This window comes from Xenia sp. Carnegie-2017, unplaced genomic scaffold (assembly GCF_021976095.1).
Source record: "Xenia sp. Carnegie-2017 unplaced genomic scaffold, XeniaSp_v1 HiC_scaffold_14, whole genome shotgun sequence".
NCBI classification, from domain to species: Eukaryota; Metazoa; Cnidaria; class Anthozoa; order Malacalcyonacea; family Xeniidae; genus Xenia; species Xenia sp. Carnegie-2017.
The window spans coordinates 4333078-4353616 of NW_025813447.1; the positions used below are offsets into that span (position 1 = coordinate 4333078).

The following is a 20539-nucleotide window of genomic DNA, read 5'->3' on the forward strand; positions in this document are numbered from 1 at the left end:
ATAGCAAGCTGTGCTGAACACAATCATGTAACGGTCAACAATAACATGATTTCCTCCAACACAAAGAATGAAGTAATAAGTAGCTTAAAGCAGTGGGTTACTTTGTTATTCTTGGCCACCTTATTTTAAAAGAGAACTCTAAGTACTGTATCTCATCTAGCGATGAGATGTTTTCAAATCTCACTTAAGACATTCTATTTTGACCATCTATAGTTGATCATTTAGATGTTTGCATGTAGCTACGTGAAACTACTACTTATAGCAATTCTGCTTTAAGAATTTTTTTTGTTTACTTCATTTCGTTTTAACAGAAACCATTTGCAGACAATTACTCAAATTGGGGCATCAATAAATTTAAAGCATACCACTATCATCTGAAAAGGTACCATTCATGCCAAAACAAGGAACCTAGATTATGAATGAAAAGTTCAAAATCTTTTAAGAAGCTATATTTGAATTCGTTTAGATGAGATATGGATTACTAAAAACTGAGTGATATTAATAAAATGATCAATTGACTGTTCTAGCAAACATCCGATACAAACAACGTCAAATAAATAAGGCATGATAACATTTAATAACTCATAACAATTAAAAAATAATAGGTCAAGACATTATAAAATTTGACTTTAAAAATTTTCTTTATCTGATAGCTTATCAATTGCTCACTCGCAACGTAATTCATGATAGAGACTAGTGATCATAATGATAATACGAAGTTGTACTAAAACATGAAACTTTGCTGTTTTGTTAAGAATTGTAATTTTTTTTATAAAAGTCGTTCAGATTGTGCAGTCTCTTAGCATAAAATTCAAGAAAGAATTACGCTAGGGATTTGGTCTAGGCGTTGTTTACGTAATGTTTTTAACGCCACGCTCAAAAGTGATGACGTTTTAAACTCATGCTTTCCACTTGACAGCAAATAGTCCTGTCATATGCTTTCTTGACAGCATACTATATTCTGATCGGCCAAATTTGGAGAAGGCCGTAATTTACTGATCTACGGCTTTATATATAACGCTGGTCAAGAAAGAATCGGGTGTTACGGAGTAAGATCCTTTACAAAACCGACATTTAAATTTTACAAAATTAACAATAAAGATTATGATAGACAATGTTTCTTTAAAGTTTTTGTGACCTTCACAGAGAATTTCTAGTGAGGATAACTAACCTATCTAAATAGCTTTCGATGTATGAGCCTTCGATGTATGGACCTAGTATATTAAATCACGACAAACATAAATTGCATTCAAACCCCCTCCCCCTAAATATTATTCGATGTATGATTCGTTAGAATTTTTGCCACTCATAACATACTGCAACGTGTTCATGGAAGCTTTGGCACTAATTAAATAAGTGAAACAACTTAAAATAATAACAATATATGACAAAATGTTGAAAAACAAAATAGGGTATGTACAGTATCAAACAGCATGTATCACACAGCAGTGGTTACAAATTGAAAGTACTTTTATTATAGCGCTGGTTGGTTGGAAATTCCTAAAGAACGTTTTAAGCTAAAAGATGTTTTTATTTTGAAAATGAGTCATATAAAAATTTCTATCTTATATTGTCTACAATTATCTTAACATCTTTCAAAACTTAGTTCTAATATCTGAACGCTGTCAGTGCAACCTGGTGCAAAATCAATCAATAAGTGATATTTTCTGCTTAGCAACCGACAATTTCCTCAATTACTTTCTTTATCCAACTGTCAGCAGGAGAGTGTGTTTGTTCATTTTACAGAATGCAACAAATAGAGTTTACTTGGACTGATAAAGTTAATCATATTTATTTTGACATCATTAGTAAATAAAAATGACCTTAGACTTATGTACATTAATGATTCTTCTTAAATATATGTACATGAATGAGTATTCTAATGTCAAGAATCATCTTGGTAATTTTTTAAATACAATACATGTGTTAAACATACAAATAATAATTATCAGTTTCTTCTCTTTTACTTATGAGACCAAACAATTCTCAGAAATGGTGACTAGTCTATTGACCATTCAACTTTCAATTATTTTTGGAAGCTGCTCTAACTTCTAATTACAAAAATGAATTAGTATGACCAGTGGTTTTTATACCTAATCTTTTGCCAAGCCCATTCAAATAATGAAAAATGTAAAATGCTCTGAATCCACTTATTGACTTTTATCGAAAAACTTTAAGAGAGAATGAAGTAATAAAGAACATTAAAAATTAGAGTTTAATTCATGACACGACAAACTCTTGAGAATGCTCTGTGGCTGTGCCATAATGCGATTAGTATAATAAAAGAGCATATCAATACAAATTGTGTTAGAGGTAACAATTATGGCAGTCTAAACCTAACATACAAATCCGAAACGAAACCATCAAACACAACAAACATGGGCTTCTGTAGAGCGTATGAAAACGCACCTTAAATCCAATCTTAAACCTCATAGATTGCATTTCAGGGCATATAAATTGCTCAGGTACTATTGCCCTGCATTTTTTGACCATAAAAATTACGTTTGAGACCAAAAACTGACATTAAAGGCTATTAAGGGTTTCTATTCTCACTTTCACCACACTAGCGTATAATGATTTGGCGAAGGAGGCTTTCTTTCAACATGGCGGCTAAGATGCGCGGAGCGACATGTGCGAGCACAAAAACTTCAAAGGCTCCGATGCGAGTGAGACATCTGCTTACCATCTATTCTGCTTACGATCTGACCAATCAAAATCAACCAACAATTTTTAAATTTTATATAAAGAAACCAAGCGGAAAAAACAAAGTATAAAGGGAATAGTAAGACCATTTCACTCTGAGCTCAATGCTGTATACTTCATAAGAACGCTGGCAGCGTTAGAGGATGCTCAGAAAATGAAATTGACATACAATTTTCTTCAATCAAAATAATTTCGGTGAAGCGGGCCTGGTGTTTGTTCCTTTTTTTTGTACTAAGTACACAAACATTTTGTATACTAACGCCAAATGAAACATAGAATACTGCAAGTAAATGAAACAAATGATATACAATAAGATTTGAATGAGAGCAACATTGGGCCAATAGTGTGTATACCCAAAGATCTTTGTATAAAATAACAACAATGAAACGCATGCGCATGCTGGTTCTTTAGCTGAGTTTCATTAGCCTGTACAAATCGATCTGAGTTCAGCCAATTAATTCAATCTTAGAATTTGCAAAACAATCATGAATAGAAAGAACGTTGTATATATACCAAAAAAATGGAAGAAGATAAAGAGATATAATGTGTTTGGCCAAACGCTCCAAACAAAAATAACGGACAGTTACAACGAAAACATCCAAGTATTACTTATTTTGATTTAGAATTTTACAGAGTCGTTCAATTTGTTCATTGTACTTTGCAGTACTTCCATTTAATGATTTTTACGATAAATATTCAAAATAGCATTGTAACTTTGAGTTGAGCCAATTTTTACCCATAGCAATTTTGGCTAACCGTAAGTAACATTAGGTCATTACGGCGCCGTTTGAACTAGGTCTTTCTATGGCTCTTCTCTTAATAGTCTGTTGTCGGCGCTTTTATCCCGTGGAAAACAAATTTCACGAGATAACACAAATCACTATGACACCGCCACTGGCATGTTTCAATTAGTCAAATCTGATACGTCACTTATTTGTGCTAGATTAGAATTGAATTAACGGATACCTTGACACGTATATCGATGTAATTGGCTAAGGACAGTATTTAGGGGAGGAGCTTTACTGGTCTTAACGTTATTGTGTTAAATGAACAGTTTGTATCAGATAAATCTCTTTACTCGCAGTTTACTAGGACATACAGGTGCAAACGAAAGGTGGCGTATTTTTGACCAAAACGATGTCTTCATCTAAGAATTCTAAGGTGCGTAATGCTTCTGTCTATACAATTGAGTATTTGGCACTGTTGTTTATTTGTCAGTGACTTTTTTTAAAAAACGTACAACTTTTTACATTCATGTTGTAATTATCTAACGGATAACGGTCAGCTATCCAGATGGACTAAACTGTTGAGGGTCAAAAATAATGATCGAAGATTTATAATACTCAACCCATTTCTGCTTTAACTAAAAAACCAGAATTTACTACAGCGTCTTTAGTGAAGGATCGAGTGCTGCAATATGTCTGGTTAGAGTCACTATAGTCCTTGAAGCATTTATATACTTCTTCAATGCTATATTCTTGTACTGTACTTTCAACCTTCTACTCAAATGAGTACCATTATTTGTTTCAGTCTGGCTCCAATGTTTTATAGACGTTAGTATGTGTGCATAGTTATAGCAAAGCATTTCGTTAGTGAACAGAAAATATAAAAGCATCTCGGTTGTTTCTTCATGTTTCGATGAAACATTTTTTCCATTAAATTGATAGATGAAATGGTTTTAAAGCTGAAGGTGTGATCTTATAGTGTCTATATAATAGTACTCAATGTGGACAGAAGCTCCATTAGAGCAGTGTAGTATCTTATCTATAGCAAGTTCATTTACACGGTAGCTCTCAAAAGTAAGTGTCTTCTAAAGTTTTGGTGCATGTTTAGAATCAACATTATGCAACCAACCCATGAAGCGTTACAATACATCAGCAATGCTTTATTCTTGTAATGTACATCAAATTTTTAATCAAATGCATACTATTTGATTCTTCCCAGCTCCAATGTCTTCATACATGTTAGTGTGTGTGAAAAGTTAGCGATGCATTTCAGAATTGAACATGTAGAAGAAATTAAATAATCACGGTTCACTCTGAGTTGATAGATATAATCTACAAGTGTATAGGTCTCAGAGTCTTTGCAAGAATTTTAATGTGGTTTGATAAGACTAATCTGAACGGGGTAGTGTGAAATTTAGCAAGTTCATTTAAATTATAAGCGCACAATTAATCAATATGTTGACAGGTAGAGTCAACAGGTAGCTGTCAACATATTCAAAGAGCGTCGTTTGGAATTTTATTGTATATTCCTCGAAAACAAGCCAACAAATTTAGTATGAAATGTAAACTTGTGTGTCTCGTTTATTATAAGGCATTTGTTTCAAGACAAATAAATAGCAACAATGCAATTGCAATTCTTGATCTTCAGTGCATGACGTTTGACGGGAAACATTCATTTTGCACCAAACGCGCATATATTCCTCAATAATATTAAAGCCAATTATATCTGCTGCTGTGAACTCAAAAAGTTTGAAAGAGCTTAGTACACTTTTTGGGTTAGAAGGAGAATAAGTTAGAGAGCGAATGGAATGAAAAAGGCATTATGATATAAAGAGCAAGTTTGGCAAGTCTGTTTAAATGTTAGTATAGGACAAACATTTACGGACAAAATGTGGTGTATTTTTGATCTAAACGATGTCTTCATCTAAGAATTTTGGGGTACGAATGCATCTGTCTATTGAAATTGAGTGTATGGCACACTTGTTTGTATGCAGCTGTTAACATTCATATTCTAATTATCCAATCAAATATTCAACGTTAAGCCATCCAGTTGGACTAAACTGTTGGAGGTTCAGAAATAATGGTGAAGGATTTATAATACTCAACACAGTTTGTTTTAGCTAATTTAATAAAATAGAATTTACTACAGCGTCTTTACTGTAGGAATAAGTGCTGAAATATGTGTGGATAGAGTCACTTTTATCCCTGAAGCATTTAAATACTTCTTCAGTGCTATATTCTTGTACTGTACTTTCAACCTTCTACACAAATGTGTATCATTATTTGTTTCAGTCTGCCTCCAATGTTTTATAGACGTTTGTATGTGTGCATAGTTAGCGAAGCATTTCGGTAACGAACAGAAGAGATGAAAGAATCTCGGCTCACTATACATTTTTCGATAAAACATTGCTACCAGTGAAACGATACATAAAATGGTCTTAAAGTTGAATGGGTGATCTTAGTGTCTCTATATAATAATACTGAATGTGGTAAAAACCCTTATTTGAGCTGTGTAGTTTCTTATCTGTAGAAAGTTCATTTACAATATGACATAATGGGAGAATAGACAGGTAGCTCACAAAAATGAGTGTCTTCTAGAGTTATAGAGCATGTTTAGAATCAACATCAACCAATCCCCGAAGCATTAAAATACATCAGCAATGCTATATTGCTATACTGTACTTTTAATTTTATAATCTAATGCATATTATTTGATTCTGATCAATTCCAATGTCGTCATACATGTCAGTATGTGTAAAAAGTTAGCAAAGTATTTTTGTATTGATCAGAAGGGATAAAGGAATGACGGTTCACTCTGATTTAATAGATAAAATCTACTTGAGCATATCTCATAGTCTTTGCAAGAATTTTCAATGTGGTTCGATAAGACTAATCTGAACGGGGTAGTGTGATATTTAGCAGGTTCATTTAAATTATAAGCACACAATTGATGAATATGTTGACAGGTAGAGTCAACAGGTAGCTGTGAACCTATTCAAAGAGCGTCGTTTGGAATTTTATTGTATATTCCTCAAAAACAAGCCAACAAATTTAGTATGAAATGTAAACTTGTGTGTCTCGTTTATTATAAGGCATTTGTTTCAAGACAAATAAATAGCACAAATGCAATTGCAATTCTTGATCTTCAGTGCATGACGTTTGACGGGAAACATTAATTTTGCACCGAAAGCGTATATATTCCTCAATAATGTTTAAGCCAATGATATCTGCTGCTGTGAACTCAAAGATTTTGAAAGAACTTAGTACACTTTTTGGGTTAGAAGGAGAATAAGTTAGAGAGCGAATGGAATGAAAAAGGCCTTATGATATAAAGAGCAAGTTTGGCAAGTCTGTTTAAATGTTAGTATAGGACAAACATTTACGGACAAAATGTGGTGTATTTTTGATCTAAACGATGTCTTCATCTAAGAATTTTGGGGTACGAATGCATCTGTCTATTGAAATTGAGTGTATGGCACACTTGTTTGTATGCAGCTGTTAACATTCATATTCTAATTATCCAATCAAATATTCAACGTTAAGCCATCCAGTTGCACTAAACTGTTGGAGGTTCAGAAATAATGGTGAAGGATTTATAATACTCAACACAATTTGTTTTAGCTAATTTAATAAAATAGAATTTACTACAGCGTCTTTACTGTAGGAATAAGTGCTGAAATATGTGTGGATAGAGTCACTTTTATCCCTGAAGCATTTAAATACTTCTTCAGTGCTATATTCTTGTACTGTACTTTCAACCTTCTACACAAATGTGTATCATTATTTTTTTCAGTCTGCCGCCATTAGTTTATAGACGTTTGTATGTGTGCATAGTTAGCGAAGCATTTCGGTAACGAATAGAAGAGATGAAAGAATCTCGGCTCACTCTACATTTTTCGATGAAACATTGCTACCAGTGAAATGATACATAAAATGGTCTTAAAGCTGAATGGGTGATCTTAGTGTCTCTATATAATAATACTGAATGTGGTAAAACCCTTATTTGAGCTGTGTAGTTTCTTATCTGTAGAAAGTTCATTTACAATATGACATAATGGGAGAATAGACAGGTAGCTCTCAAAAATGAGTGTCTTCTAGAGTTATAGAGCATGTTTAGAATCAACATCAACCAATCCCCGAAGCATTAAAATACATCAGCAATGCTATATTGCTATACTGTACTTTTAATTTTATAATCTAACGCATATTATTTGATTCTGATCAATTCCAATGTCGTCATACATGTCAGTATGTGTAAAAAGTTAGCAAAGTATTTTTGTATTGATCAGAAGGGATAAAGGAATGACGGTTCACTCTGATTTAATAGATAAAATCTACTTGAGCATATCTCAGAGTCTTTGCAATAATTTTCAATGTGGTTCGATAAGACTAATCTGAACGGGGTAGTGTGATATTTAGCAGGTTCATTTAAATTATAAGCACACAATTGATGAATATGTTGACAGGTAGAGTCAACAGGTAGCTGTGAACCTATTCGAAGAGCGTCGTTTGGAATTTTATTGTATATTCCTCAAAAACAAGCCAACAAATTTAGTATGAAATGTAAACTTGTGTGTCTCGTTTATTATAAGGCATTTGTTTCAAGACAAATAAATAGCAACAATGCAATTGCAATTCTTGATCTTCAGTGCATGACGTTTGACGGGAAACATTCATTTTGCACCGAACGCGTATATATTCCTCAATAATATTTAAGCCAATGATATCTGCTGCTGTGAACTCAAAGATTTTGAAAGAACTTAGCACAATTTTTGTTAAGACGAACGTCATGAGTTACGTTTGGGAACTAGATCTATGACCGCGGTTTTGATGTAAAGGTTTTTGTTAAGCTGACTCAAAATGTAATCTAAGTTTTCTTTTGCCTTCAATTAAGTGTGGAATTTTTGTTTTAATCATGTGTCAGCATAACACAATTTTAGGAAATAAAACATAAAAATTACGCTTGGCATTTTGTTTTAATTACATGTCAACATAACACATTTTAAATGTAGATATGATCTTCGCACTTTGCTGGACAATTTAAGCAATTGTCTCATGAACCTGAAAAATTCAGGTGACTCCACGGGATTCGAACCCATGACCTCTGCGGTGCCGGTGCAGTGCTCTGACTAACTGAGCTATGAAGTCACACAGTGGTAAGCAGGTCAATTTTGTTGGGTTGATGTTTTCTCGTGAAAGGAATGTCATACGAAAGAATGTTTTATGAAGTGCGGTGTTTGAAATTAAATGTAGATAAGATCTTGGCACTTTATTGGACAATTTAAGCAATTGTCTCATGAACCTGAAAAATTCAGGCGACTCAACGGGATTCGAACCCATGACCTATGCGGTGCCGGTGCAGTGCTCTAATTAACTGAGCTATGAAGTCACACAGTGTAACAATTTTGTTGGGTTGATGTTTTCTCGTGAAAGGAATGTCATACGAAAGAATGTTTTATGCAGTGCGGTGTTTGAAATTAAATGTAGATATGATCTTCGCACTTTGCTGGAAATTTAAGCAATTGTTTCATGAACCTGAAAAATTCAGGTGACTCAACGTACGGCAAAGTGCGAAGATCATATCTATATTTAATTTCAAACACCGCGCTGCATAAAACATTCTATCATATGACATTCCTTTCACGAGAAAACACAGCCCAACAAAATTGACCTGCTCACCAGTGTGTGACTTCATAGCTCAGTTGGTCAGAGCACTGCACTGGCACCGCAGAGGTCATGGGTTCGAATCCCGTTGAGTCACCGGAATTTTTCAGGTTCATGAGCAGTTGCTTAAATTGTCCAGCAAAGTGCGATGATCAGATCTACATTTAATTTCAAACACCGCACTGCATAAAACATTCTTTCATATAACACATTTTTATAGAAAAAAACAAAAAAATTACGTCTACCTGTCACGTTTTTGTTAAAAAACAAGAGCGCCAAAACAACCAATTGTCCGTCTTTGACTTCGCCTCAAATAGGCTACGTCATCAAAATCGTTAAATTTACTTCCGCTTGACGTTACAGATTTCAAAACATCTCTAATTTAAGCTCTCTAATATAAAGGAAGAGCAAACTGAACTCACAAAAAAATAAGACTTAACTTGTACTATTATTTCTTTCAAACGCAGGATTTAAATGTGGAAGTGGATTTAACAAAAAAGAGGATTGACATATTGTCTTTCGATGGAGGAGGAAGTCGAGGTGTAATGGAAGTGAAGATTCTCGACGACGTTTTACGTTTGGCAACGATTGTTTTGAAAACTCCTGAGACTGTGAAATATCTTGTAAAGGAAGAAAATGATGACAAAGAAGAAAACTTCCTGGAAGATCGCGCAGTTCGAGAACGTTTGATCAACGATTTGAGAGACGTTAAGGATCCTATTCATCCAGCTGTAGTGTACGAGATGATAGTTGGTACCAGCACAGGAGGCCTGATCGCGTTTGGTTTAGTTGGCGGAAATAAAGTGGGGAAAGATCACCATACAAGAAAACAAATGAGCATAAATGAATGCATTCAGATGTATCTCACAAAGGCTAGAGAAATTTTTAGGAAGACCTGCTCTCAGAGGTTTTTTTCTCAAATACCTGGGTTGTCTAGCATCCCACTTGTGGCATATTCGCAAGATAACGTAAAAAAAGTCCTGCAGAATCAGTTTGGTGATTGCAGCTTAAGTGATTTAAGTGGTGAGGATCCTTTGAAACCTGTTGCTGGAGCTGTTGCAAGAAAAATCGGCAAAAACAAAGATCTGGTGCTGTTTGATACAGCAAGTGATTACTACAAGAGTTACAAAGCTTACGAAGTCTTACTCGCAACATCAAATGCTCCAGTTTACTTTGACACTCCAGTCAAAATTGGCGACGATGAATTTGTCGATGGAGGCGTTGGTGGAAATTGTCCTTTGGCACAAGCAATTCCCAGAGCACAGGAACTTTTTGGAAGAGATGGTAAACACGTAGAAATAGTTTCTGTTTTATCAATTGCACCTCCCTCGTCTTCAGAATCAGAAATTCCTTCTAATGGTGGTCTTACAAGTTGGTTACATTATTTTGTCAACGAATCAACCAATGGAAACGCAGTGTACAACGACGTTGTGAAGCAACATAAATGTGACAAAATTTTGTTTCAAAGGTTGTCGCCACGTGGTAAGAGCTTACAATCGTTTAAACTTGACGATGTCGATGTCCAAAAGATGTTAGATGATATGGAAAATGAAAAGGCTAAGGATGACATGTTTCTCGTCGACGTTGTTGCCACTGCAATGGTTGTTGTCTTTACGTCTGTTGAAAAAGTGAAAAATGAGCAGAAAACCACGTTGACCACAGCAGCACAACTTGCTAAAGTTGCAGGGCTTGCCTACCAAAGCAGGAAAGAATATGAATCAGCAATCGTTTCGTACCAAACAAGCAAACGTCTGCAAGAGAAAGTCGGAATTGATTTCACTTATTTCGAAGTCTCATATAAAATTGCAAAATGCACGAAAAAACAGGGTAATTTTCAATTGGCAATGAACTTATTCAAATCCAACGTGAAAGACCTTGTCAGTCAACAAGATGATGAAAATAGTTATGATCTGCTTGTCGATAACATGATCGAAATAGCAGACTGTTACCTTGCAACGTTTCGATATGCTGATGCGGAAAAATATTTGAAAGGAAATCCATAAACAGTACATCAAAGAGAAAAAGAAGTTTGCACGTGTCCTAACTAATGAAGCATGGTGCAAGCATGAACTAGGAAAATATGAAGAAGCTGTCAATCTTTATAGAGAGGCAGCTACATACACCGCAGATGACCTCAATGCTGAAAAGGCAGAAATTCTGAATAACATTGGATTATGTTTCGTACGTCTTGGAATGAAAGAAAAAGGGCTTGAATTTGTTCGCCAAGCCCAAGACATAAGAAAGAACTTAAATACACCGAATAAGGATTCTCTAGAGGCTGATTCTCTTTTCTACGTTGGGTTTTGCTTGTTGAAGAAAGGTGACTATGAGGAGGCTATGAAAAATTTGGAGGATGCTAAAGTTAGATACGATCAACTTGGGTCTGAGATAAGCATTTCCTTAGCACTGAGAAATTTGGCAGCATGCCTGTCTTTAAAAGATCACCCAAACTGCGACCTTGCTTTGGTTTACGCCCAACAGGCTCTGGAAAAGATAAAAAATTCTGTCCATCATTACTACAATCCTGGAATTTCTAGAAGCTTGTCAGTTCTTGGTCTCTGCCTTTTCAAGGCGGGAAGATTTGATGAAGCAAAGCAAAACCTGTTAGAAGCTTTGGACATCACCGAAATTTTGTTTTCAGAAGACCATCCATGGCTGATAGACATTTATCAGCTGCTCTACGAATTGTATACAAAAGATGGCGAGCAGAAGGAGGCGGAGAAATACGAAACGAAAAAGATAAGCATAGTCAATGAGATAGAAAAAATGGCTAAGGATGTGGATACGACTAAAGATGTAAGATGGAAGTCTCTTCACGGACTTCCTTTTTTCTGAAAACAATGGAAATGGTTTCATAGTAAAGTTTATATAGCTTGGGTGAGGATAACTATAATAACATGAAGTATACACGGGGAATAGAAAGAACATAGTTAGCTTTACATATGCATAGCTAAGCGTCACCAATCACTTTTTTATATAGCCCAAAAAGGTTCGTGTAAATAACTAATCAGGTAATGAATGTAGAAAGTCACAGAATAAACACTTGAAAAGCATTTAGCAACATTAATCTTTACTGTTTTTCGAAAACAACTTGACAGAAAGATACAACGACAAAGCTATTTGTCGTAAATACGGCAAACTCGCGTTCTTTTACAATTTTGCGATAAGATGGCCGGTTTGTCAATAAGATCTTTCCCAGTGCGTGCCTGCACCTCTGAAATTTATTTATTGCAAGATTCTTTACTGTGATTGCAGTTGATTTGACCTTTCCAAGTTATATCACGAAGCTCGTTCAATGATTCACTACGTTTGTTGCTAAGTTCATAAGTATCATCCGATTCTACTACGTCATGAGCTATGGTCGTGTCCGAGTTGTACGAGAGAGCATACTCATGCGCAAGCTAGCCAGTTGTGTACGTCTTGTCGCAAGCGAAGCTACGGACAAATTTAGGAAAAATATTTATTCATTATAATCCTTCCTATCCATAATACAATTTCTCACAGTATCTTCTAAAAAGGATACAATCGCTAATTACAGATAGGTTTATCGTTTTCCTAACGTTATTGTTCATAACTTTTGTTCCATTTATGTAGAAACAATTAAAGTATGTCATCCGAATCATTAACCGATGACGAACCCGCCGTGTCTGAATTTTATGAAATCAGCGCGCCGCAACGGCCTGATAGTGTTCCCATTAGCGGTGACTCACGTTTATACTCATCGCTTTCGGCTATGGAGGCTAACATGTCAGAAACGAATAAATGTCTGAAAGGTATATTTGACGAGCATAATGCCGCCAAAAAGCGACCACGTGCATCTATTGAAAACAATGAATTATTGATAATAGACGAAGCCGAACAAGGCGAACAGCATGAGAACTCGGCCCCAAAGAGGGCAAAAATTGCCACAAAGTCTGGGCACAATTCTGACGGCAATGACCGCTCATTTGACCAGCAAAGTCCTGAGTCTGAAAGTACTGAGGGAAACCATGAGATTGTGCATGAACAATCAGACGAAACTTTGAGTTTATTCGAAGGACCAGAAATTGATTCAGAAATTGAAAACGCGGTCGATAACGATGATCTTCTTTCTGAAATTGCCCAAACACTATCTTTTAAGGACCACCCGAGCCCCCCATTTCAGAAAAATTGGCAAAAATCATAAACGCCAAGCTTAGCGAAGATTTCGACGCTACCAAATTAAAAGAAATTCTTAATAAATACCCTCGGCCTAAAAATTGCGAGCAAATGTATGTGCCGAGAATAAATCAAGAAATATGGCAAAATATGAAGCCATTTACTAAAAAGGGGGATATCAAAATGGCAAATCTACAAGATTCCACCATCAAAGGTTTATCAGGGCTTGCTAGTAGCATTGACAACCTTTTACAATGCCGGGAAAATAAGACAATTCCAAATTATATAGCTCTTATACCAACACTGCTTGATGTAACTGCTTTATTTGGCCATGTATGCAAAGAACTTTCATACAAGCGCAAAGAGGCAATTCGGCCCATACTTCATCCTGATTTTAAACTGCTCTGTGCAAGGACTCACAAAGTGGGCCCTCTTTTGTTTGGGGAAGACCTAGCAAAATGTGCAAGATATTCGAAGCTCTAGTAAGACAGTAATGAATCTAATACCCAATCCAGGCCAACGGGCACAAACTATTTTTACAAAATGGTTTTCATCAACCCAATCACAGGCACGCAAACCTTTTTTATACCAACAAGGGAGGGCACAGTTCCCTCCCAGAAAACCCCAAAACTTCCAGAACCGGAAAACATTCACAAAGAACTAGAGTTATTAAAAATCAGGTAATGAATCATTAAAAAACTTGATGAATCATGTTCAACAGGCTCAATCCATGTAAGTAAGTCTGGCCACATCAATATATTTCTTTAATCTTTCGTCAAATCATCCCATTTTATATCTGTCTCCAAACTAATTAAAACAGTAGAATTATCTCAAAACAAACGGACAAAAAATATGCAATCATTGAAGGCTTCATTATGTTTTACATTATAATTTTCAAAAAAATACCACTATGCAAATATTTTTCGAAATAGTTAATTATCATTATTTCAATGTAAATATCGTATGCACTTTGTATTGTGATAGATTGAGCAACTTGAATGAACCGTTATTAGAGAGTAGCAAAGCACTAAACAACTGATTGTGTAATTCCAGTTGCAGGAAGAGAAGAAATAAAAATTTGACGTGCAAGTAGTATTCAAACTGATAATGGATGTGAACCAAACTGCAAAAACCAAGTTTCAGGTTTGTTTGTTACTTTCATGAACAAATTGATGAAATTTCCTATTGAACATCTCATTTTCTTACGAACATAGCTAACAACAAAAATTTTGCGGTCAAACGTTCCCTAGCATAATAATTTTTATCAAACGAGCTTTCAGCTCTCTTTACTGCCTTGACTGGTTATAAGAGACGTCAAAGGCTTAACTTACAATTATATATCCACGATAACAAAAGTCTGAAGACAACTTGCAGATTCTGCGATAATTTTACGGCGAAATGTTTCGTTATTACGTTTAATGTACGTTTATATATCAGTTATTCGTGTAAAGCTATATGTAAAAGATTAATCACCAAAAGAAATAATTTAAAGTGAGACAACATCTCCCTTCGGTACTCAATATGACTTGATAACAACATAATGTTTTTTAGTAGCTTATGTTTTATTCTGAAATTTCTTTCTTGTGCTTTCAACGAGATTTTTGACTGTCTATACCACGTCATACGTCTTAAATACTGCCATCATATCGTTGTAAGATGCATTATATAAAATTGCTGATCTCAATTGTTCCGATTGCAGAATGCTTAACCATCCAGACTTAATAGGGGATTTCCCAAGTGCTGTCCACCATTTTTTGCTTACTCATTTGTGTAAGCAATCATCTAAAGACTAAAAACGCGTAGGCGTCATGACATTAAAGTCAAGAGCAGGTCACTTATCGTATAGAATTAGGATATTGAACGAGACTTACCTTAAGTTGAAGTTCGATTGGGATTCTATTAGCATCTACAGAGCAGAGATCCCACGAGATACTACGCATGCGCACATTGGTTATATTTCAAAGATAGTGGTTACATGAACCCCCTAAATGTGCATATAAACGATATTGCAGGGAGGCAGTAACATGATGGGTGGGCGGGTAATCTCTGGTCTGTAGATGCTAATAGAATCCCAATCGAACTTCAACTTCAGATAAGTCTCGTTCAATTTTCTAAGTGTATTAGCATCTACCGCAGAGATCCCACGAGATTTGAAAGTCATGTGGACACACTTCATGCCTACACGCAAATACGACATTAAGTTATAAACTTATTTTAATTGGAGATGTGTTAAACATACCCAGAAATAGTAGCAAATATGAATTTAAAGTATTTCCTTCTCTTGCACTATACATCCAAGTATATGTGTTCTGAAAACCCTGCCAAGTTCAGCTAAAGAGAATTCTCACCCAATATCTTTCTTATTGGGACGCTGCATGAATGGCATTTCCAAACTCCGAATCGCCACGTTGAGACACAAGGTTCTTATTGTAAAACCGATGAAAAACGCAATCAGTCTTCCAACTTGCAGCTTTCAGTATAGAGTTTATCGAAACATCACATTGCTTCGCTTTACTGGTGGCTGCGGCTCTTGTACTATGTGGTTTGAACGTTTCTATATCAATACCTGCAGCTTGCATGACAACCTTTATCCAACGAGATATAGATGACTTTGATACTTTATGAAAGGGTCGAATTGTGCTAAGAAATAGTTGATTTTCCCGACCTGGAATGGGAGCAGTGCGTTTAATATATTCTTCCATGACTGAGGCAACACATAGTCGGTGATCGGCAGGGAATTTTGGTATCACTAAAGTAGGTTGAATGCGTGTTAGTCCAGACTGTTTGACAAGTTGGTCGATATAGAAGATGTATGGAGTGATAGGGCACGCTGCCCTGTGACTAATGCACAGAGCATTACATAACTTTTGAGTTAGCTGTTGTAGGGTTAAGTCTTCTACTGCGGGATATGTCTTTAAATACTCTAAAACAATGGAGGTGACCCAGGTCATTTGATATCTTGGTAGTGCTGGTCTAGAATGGAACACTCCCTTCATAAATCTCTGAACCATATGATGTGTACCAATCGTAGAATTCCCTTCAGTAATAACGAATGAAGATAACATATTTCGAGCAGTGTTTATGCAACTGTAACGCATCCCTTGATCAAATAGGTGCTGTAGAAAGCCTAGAACTACCTGTAAAGTTTGATAAAGGGGATCTGCATTCCGTTTATTAACATAGAGTTGCCACTTGTTAAGGTACACCTGATATTGTTTTTGTGTTCCTGGCCACCTGGAATTAAGTATTGTTGCTTGAGCTGGTGGTGAAATGCCTTTACTTGAGAGTGATCTCCGGATAAGAGACAAGCTATCAGTCTCAGTCTCTCTTTGAGTGGATGTTCTTTAGTTTGATTGAGTGGTAAGCTCACGTTGCTTTTGTTTTTGGGTAGGAGAATGAGTCGGTGAATCATTAATCTTGCCATCATCGGATACCAGGATTGAGTTGGCCAATTCGGCAAAATGAGAATTGTCCGTGCCTGGGCCATTTCTACTTTTTGTAAAACTTGTGATATAACACTAAACGGTGGAAAAGCATAAAGAAACGATTTACTTCAATCAATGCGAAAAGCGTAAATAACCCACTCCTGTGGATCTGGGTGCCACGAGACATAGGGTTTAAGTTGATAGTTTAGTCTAGAAGCGAAGATGTCAAATTTTGGAGTCCTAAAATATGCTGGAAGCTTTGTCAGCCACCACATTAAGTTTCCCAGGGATATAGCTGACAGTTAACCATATGTCTCTGATTCTTCCCCACGCCCATATATCCCTTGCAATTTTATTGCAATGGTGAAAGTAGCAGCCTCCATGTGGTTAATATATGCAAAGGCTGTGGTATTATCGATCATTACTTTAATGTGGGTGTGAGCTAGATCTCTACAGAGAGATTGTAGCCCAAACAGTATTGCTTTGAGTTCCAGACAATGAATGTGCGAGTCTTTTTCGGCGATTGACCATTCGCCTCACGTGAACTGTTTGTTAATACTTGCGTCCCATCCCTTGGTAGAGGCGTCCGTATACAATACGTGGTCGATCGTGACATGATTCAGATGTTTTTTGGACTCATATGCATTATTAATCCACCAAGATACGTCCTCCAGCGCCGAAGGGGAGAGTTTCAATGTCGAATCAAAGTAACCCCTGTTAGACTTAAGGGCTGTTGTTTTGTCCCTATCAAGATCACGATAAAACAGTGGGCCATATTCAACGCCTGGGAAACAAGCTACTATCATACCAATTAGCTTGGCTACTTCCCGTATGCTAGGAGAGTCAGATTTCAGCACCCCCTGGCCACCTCGCATAATTTGTTGTGTTTCTCTATGGATATAGAGATAGTCATATCTATTGAATTTAAAACAAACCCTAAATGTTGTAAAATCTGTGTGGGTTCTATAGCAGATTTATCTTTATGGGGTAGAAATCCTAAATTCTGAGACAATAGTAGAGTGTCATGTACATTTTGCTCGCATTCTGAATAGGAGTAGCTCATTAAAACGGAGTCATCAATGTAACCGCTAGAAATGTGCCCAAGCTCCCTCAGCTTAGAATATACAGGCTGGAGTATCTTTGTAAGTAAGCGTGGAGCGGAAGATAATCTTTGAGTAAGGCATGTGAATTGGTACAGATTACCTTTCCACATAAATTTTAAGTATTTTTGATGCTCTATGTGTATTGGTATTGAGTAATAGGCATCTCTAAGGTCAACGGATGTCATGTAGCGCCCAGGTCACATGAGCTGAGTACAAGTATGGATAGATTCCATTTTAAAGTGGTGATATGTTACAAATGTGTTGAGCTCTTTTAGGTTTAATATCATTCTACAAGATCCTTCTTTCTTTGCTCTAAGAAAGATATTGGAGATAAACTCGTCCTGTTCATGCATGCTTGTAACAATGATACCTTTCTCTTGAAATTTTGTAACTTGACGATCGACATTTTGGACTTCCGAAGGAGACATTTTTATAGAGTGGGGTTGTTTCAGCCGGACTGGGTCTATAAGAAAATCAATCTTGTATCACCTTACAGGTGATAAAATGGAAGGATCGTGAGTTAACCCCCCCACCACTTCCCACTAAATTGTTGTATCCGTCCTGCAACTATACTACAATCATTATCTCCCCCAGATATGATAGAAGTACTACACTCGCGTTTACTAAAACTTACACTGTCAAGAGTAGGAGTCACTGCTTTCTTAGTGTTTTCCCCCATGTCTTGACTTTCCTCTTGGGTTGGTTTTGATAACAGTTGTGTCGTTTGGGTCGGCTTTGCAAATGACCGCCCCGACGTTGGAATAAAAAAGGTAAATTGGAATTATATGAGCTGGTCGACCGTTGATCGTTGCGTTTCCGTTTTTGGCTTGTCAGTTGCTGTGCAGCCTTTTTGCTTTCTTTTACTGTTTTCAGGCGTTCCTTTAAATCATCACCAAACAGTTCTGCAGCAACAGGCTCTTTGTTGCTACAGATTGCCTTGTAATTTTCATCAAGCTCAACTTTGAACAAGTCTTTGCGGTACATGTTCATATCATGATTAGCTGAAGCGAGAAGCACAATAGATGTGGACAGCCTAGATAACCTCTGGTGTTGGTGCAGGGGTTATAGGGTTTGTTCCAAGAGAGGTACTAATCGATCCCGCAATTCAAGAAATCGGAGTGAGGCATTTTATTAAGGCTTCTTGTAATTTTTGTTGACGTGCATCCATGCTACGCGTGGATTTCCAAGCTACGTCCAAAATTTCTGGGTTCACCTTTGTAACTCTTAACAGGTCACAGTTTTCGAGGCGTTTTACCCCTTTCTTCCGTTTTGATAATGTTTGTTCGTTTAGTCTAGTGGACAAAATGATGGTCAGGATTTTAGAAATTTTAGTTTGCAATGGCTGGTCTGTCGGTTCATTCTTAGTCACTTCGTGAATCAGCTCATCTACCAAAGCATCGCTTTGGTTTGCTAGAGCTGGAGCTGTATCTGCAAATACAGCAGCAGCCACGTTGGTTGAGTGTTCCTCCTTAGTTTCACCTTCAGACATAACATCATCATCGTTCATTTGACGTGCAGCATCATAAGCCTGCTTGAGCTCTTTTACGACAGGAGCAAAAGTATTCATGAAGCCAGGGGCGGATCTAGAGTATGTCAAATCCGTCGCGCGACTGATGTTTGAAATTCAAAAATTACCTATTCATATTAATTAAAAATTCATTAATTATTCTTACTTTATTATCGCATTTACTTCGTGATAAAAATCCAGCTTTATTTATTATTGAAAACTAATGACTAATGCAATGATATCTCCTTGGTAACCAGATCAGTTGAATTTTAATTGACCTGGAATAACCGACTGATAAGCGGGGTGGCTTGACTGGTTCGACTTATAAAGGAGTCTATGAACGCCAGAAACGCTATTTTATTGGTCAATGGCCAGATCAGTGGACAGTCTGGAATAATCTCGACCGATAATAGGGAGTCCAATTGCTATCTTACAATTGGTTCATTTGAATTTTTGTCTTACTGTGATTGGTTTGACCGATTTCGACTGATAGCCAACTGAACTAACATAGTCAAGCTCACTGTCTGAATTGAATGTTTGATCGTTCATAGTAATTTTCTGAAGCATGATAGAAACTAAACTACAATCAGATGGAATTTATGGAAATCTTTTACAAATTCATATGTTGACATGAATGCTGCTTTCCAAACTGGGAATTTTTTCAAGAGGGTGAAAAATTTATGGATGAATTGTAAATGTTTGGCAAAGACGATCTCGCGAGCGACATTTCAGTCATCGATGTTCAAAAGCAAGCCAACATTGTTTTGAGTTTTATCAGCAGAAATTTACATCCAAAATCGTAAGTAAAGGACAACTGAAGTGTATGCATGAATGTAATATATCAAAGTCAATTTATGCGAGTGTGTGATGCGATTTATGTTAATATGGCGTATGGTAAGCAGATTGATGCTTCTAAGATTGTTGTTGCCGAAGGACTTTTAGCTATTATTTCTTTAATGCTTGGGGAATCGTGGCCGTTATATGGCAGCGAAATCCTACATTTCTGCAAATATATTTCAATGGACAAAAAATCTGTAGCCATAAGGTGCCATACTATTATTTACTTTATCATAAACAAATGTTTGGGGCTTTTCAGTTTATGATCATTGATCATTCAATCATTGGACAGTTATACTACATATTGTTTAAGATTTGAGAAAACTAACATTGATTACATGAGAAGCTGTTTACTATAACCTGTGATTTTGAGTCTTATGATCCATGAAGCTTTTTTATTTTGACAATTTGACTGGAATGGTATTAAACCTGAGTATT

General features: G+C 36.2%; 1 protein-coding gene, 1 non-coding gene and 1 pseudogene across 3 annotated transcripts; 2 read left to right on the plus strand and 1 right to left on the minus strand.

Annotated features, from left to right (window-relative positions):
* The first annotated feature begins 3645 nt into the window (after nucleotides 1–3645).
* LOC124434856 lies at nucleotides 3646–12145 on the plus strand. Of its 2 annotated transcripts, none has more exons than XM_046984776.1 (2): nucleotides 3646–3864; nucleotides 9560–12145. In XM_046984776.1, exons 1-2 carry the CDS (start codon nucleotides 3841–3843, stop codon nucleotides 11093–11095), a joined length of 1560 nt encoding a protein of 519 aa, XP_046840732.1. In that variant the 5' UTR covers nucleotides 3646–3840; the 3' UTR covers nucleotides 11096–12145. The 2 variants fall into 2 exon arrangements, with proteins under 2 accessions (XP_046840732.1, XP_046840733.1); XM_046984777.1 differs by lacking the exon at nucleotides 3646–3864 and adding an exon at nucleotides 4391–4502.
* Trnaa-ggc lies at nucleotides 9115–9189 on the plus strand. The gene has a single exon. It is a non-coding gene; the product is annotated as a tRNA-Ala (tRNA).
* Nucleotides 12146–18408: 6263 nt separating the features above from the next.
* LOC124435105 lies at nucleotides 18409–19324 on the minus strand (annotated as a pseudogene).
* Between the last annotated feature and the right edge of the window lie 1215 nt (nucleotides 19325–20539).

Coding starts and splice junctions, on each gene's coding strand:
- LOC124434856 (XM_046984776.1), top strand. CDS start 3,841: ATGTCTTCATCTAAGAATTCTAAG. Junction 3,865..9,559: donor CTTCATCTAAGAATTCTAAG/GTGCGTAATGCT, acceptor TTTCAAACGCAG/GATTTAAATGTGGAAGTGGA.